Below are 2,401 nucleotides of genomic sequence, written 5' to 3'. Positions count from 1 at the left end.
GAGTGTGCGGTTTTTGGGGCCGACCTTTTCTAACCCGTCCTTCCTCGGGGGAAGGCAGCATCGCTGCTTCCATAAATATGGACATGCTGGTCGCCTGGGGGAAACACTTTACTGCCTTCACACTCCTGTCGCAGAGGACAGTACGACTTTACTCCCAGACCGCCTCGTAGCACGATTACTCGTAGTACGGGGTCTCGCAGCTCTTGGTTTGGCTGCTCCCCTTTGGCCTTCCTGGCATGGTTGCATCTTGTGGAACGAAGTTCCAGACAGTGTAGCCCGCGGGATCATTGCAGCACTGAAGCCCGACCACCACGTCAAGGTGAAAGCTTTAGGTCGTTCACTTGTTCGGTCGTTTACTTGGTTTGGTTGTTCACTTGTTGGTTCTGTGCAGCCAATGGCGGTTTTCCTGTCGTGGACGATTTCACCCCCACTCCGTTGGTCGCATGCTGTTAAGCCCGGTTTGGTGAGCACCACCAACACGCCTGCCATCCGGAACCAGTGGGACCTATGGTGACCTTGGGGTTGCGTCATTCTCTGCATATGTCTTTTCATGTCTGGGCGCGTCCTGACACTTCTCCCTTTTGGAAATATACCGTAGGTTCTCAATCTGGGATCAATCTACAACCGTTTTACTGGGATTCTTCGTCGTCCAGTTCTTCGAAAAGATGTGTTGACATCAGTGTTTACTTCCGTCGGCTCATTCTTCGGTTGCATCTCGAACGTTTCAGAGAGAATGTCTAACGGTAGATTCGTTTTTCCGTGGATTATGTCGGGTTACTCGCAACGTCGGACTTGATTGGTATACCGAATCCACACCGTTCCGTCAACGTCTACTTCATAGACGACGTTCCCTCCGTCAGAATATGACTCCCGAACCCTAGCGATTCGCTGAGTAGCCTCTGACAAGAACAGAGTCTCCACGGCTGAAAATACGTCCAGTTAAACAGTTGCTGTTGATTTTTCTGATTGGTTATCCGGGGACGCAATACATCTTCATTTTCTCTCCAAACATAACGTCAGCTGGAGACTTCCCATTTGGCGTATTTGGGTTTGATGTCGTTCGGTAGTTGGCTAGGAAAGCATCAATGATTTCGTCCGCTGATCCCTTTCCAGCTGGAGATTCCCATTTGGCGTATTTGGGTTTGATGTCGTTCGGTAGTTGGCTAGGAAAGCATCAATGATTTCGTCCGCTGATCCCTTTCCTCGAGATATCAACAGAGCTCTTTAAACGAACGCACAAATCTCTTGGCTTGTTCATCTGATTGAGGGTGGTACGTAAAGGACCTAGTTCATAGACTGAGACCTAAGCGCTTCCAAAACGAGTCAGGCAGCTTTCTGGATGTATGGCTTCGTCGTCTGTGTCTTGTAACATATTATTGAGTAGTTTGTCCGAGAGGTTTTGCTTGTCAATCCAGTCTAATCCTAACAAATCCAATCCAGGAGGATGGGGCACACGACAAATGCCACTTTCAGTGATACTTACCAAAGAGCCTCATCGAACTGCCGGACGCACTGCGTCCTCTTGTTTGGTTTTCGTTAGTGCCGGGCTGCCAAAAGATTTCCAAGTTATTTTTGAGATGATATCTGACGTCTTGTCCAGCTGGAGACGAACAGGCGTGTCATTAATGTGCACTGATGCATATTTTCTCCTGTTGACGTATGAGCTTTGTGTGCGAGCCTTATGAAGCTTGGAATTGCAAAATTTGGTTCGAACATGAGTCTTGGGCGCTTGTCTTTGCTTGCTGTGACACCGATCCTCCTAGTGTCCAGTACGGGAACATCTGCTGCAACGGTGTCTTATGGACGGACAGACGTTCACGAACTGCCATTCAGCACATTTTTAGCATGCCGAAGGTGGCTTGTCACTGTGACGGATAGTATGTTTCTGAATCGCATGAACAGCATTGCCGGGACCATTTTCTTGTATCATGGCAGTATCATGCTTCAAATTCACCAGACTTTGGCATTCGGACGTAATATTCTGTAATGTAACATCTGGTTTCTGCTCAATCTTGATGAGAATTTTTGTTCTTATATCTGCATCTTCAGGAGACCCAAACCTGCATGCTAATATAAGAAATTTGAATTCATCCTGTCATGCTTCGGAGTTTGGATCGTTCACACTCCTCGTTGACTCTGCCTCCATACGTAACCCAGTCTTCAGTAGCATTTTTGTATTTTGATGTCGAAGGCTGAACAAGGAAGCCCGTTCACTGAGTATTGACGATGAAACAGAAGCGGTTTCGTCGAACGTCAGCTCACTTGGTTTTCGTGGCGAAATGTAGTTCTTAAAGTGTTCATGTTCGGCAACTCCGATTTTCCTGATCAACTGTCTTGCTTCCGCGAATCTTGTCCGTTACCCATATCCGAAAGTTCCGTGTTTCGAACTCAACCCCGGCGT

At 47.7% G+C, this 2,401-nt stretch overlaps 1 protein-coding gene across 1 annotated transcript in view; it reads left to right on the top strand.

The window, feature by feature from the left end:
- T265_14124 (hypothetical protein) overlaps nt 1-514 on the top strand; it is a gene marked incomplete at both ends in the record, with an annotated part of 21,294 nt that extends 20,780 nt beyond the window's left edge. The window contains one exon of the mRNA XM_009172142.1: nt 55-514. Within this exon, the coding sequence (XP_009170406.1) occupies nt 55-514 (460 nt within the window). The remainder of the gene's footprint in view (nt 1-54) is intronic.
- Nucleotides 515-2,401: the final 1,887 nt, after the last annotated feature.

Source organism: Opisthorchis viverrini (assembly GCF_000715545.1).
Source record: "Opisthorchis viverrini unplaced genomic scaffold opera_v5_145, whole genome shotgun sequence".
Classification (NCBI taxonomy): domain Eukaryota; kingdom Metazoa; phylum Platyhelminthes; class Trematoda; order Opisthorchiida; family Opisthorchiidae; genus Opisthorchis; species Opisthorchis viverrini.
The sequence above is the reverse complement of the archived record's forward strand: the minus strand, read 5'-3'. Positions and strand labels throughout refer to the sequence as shown.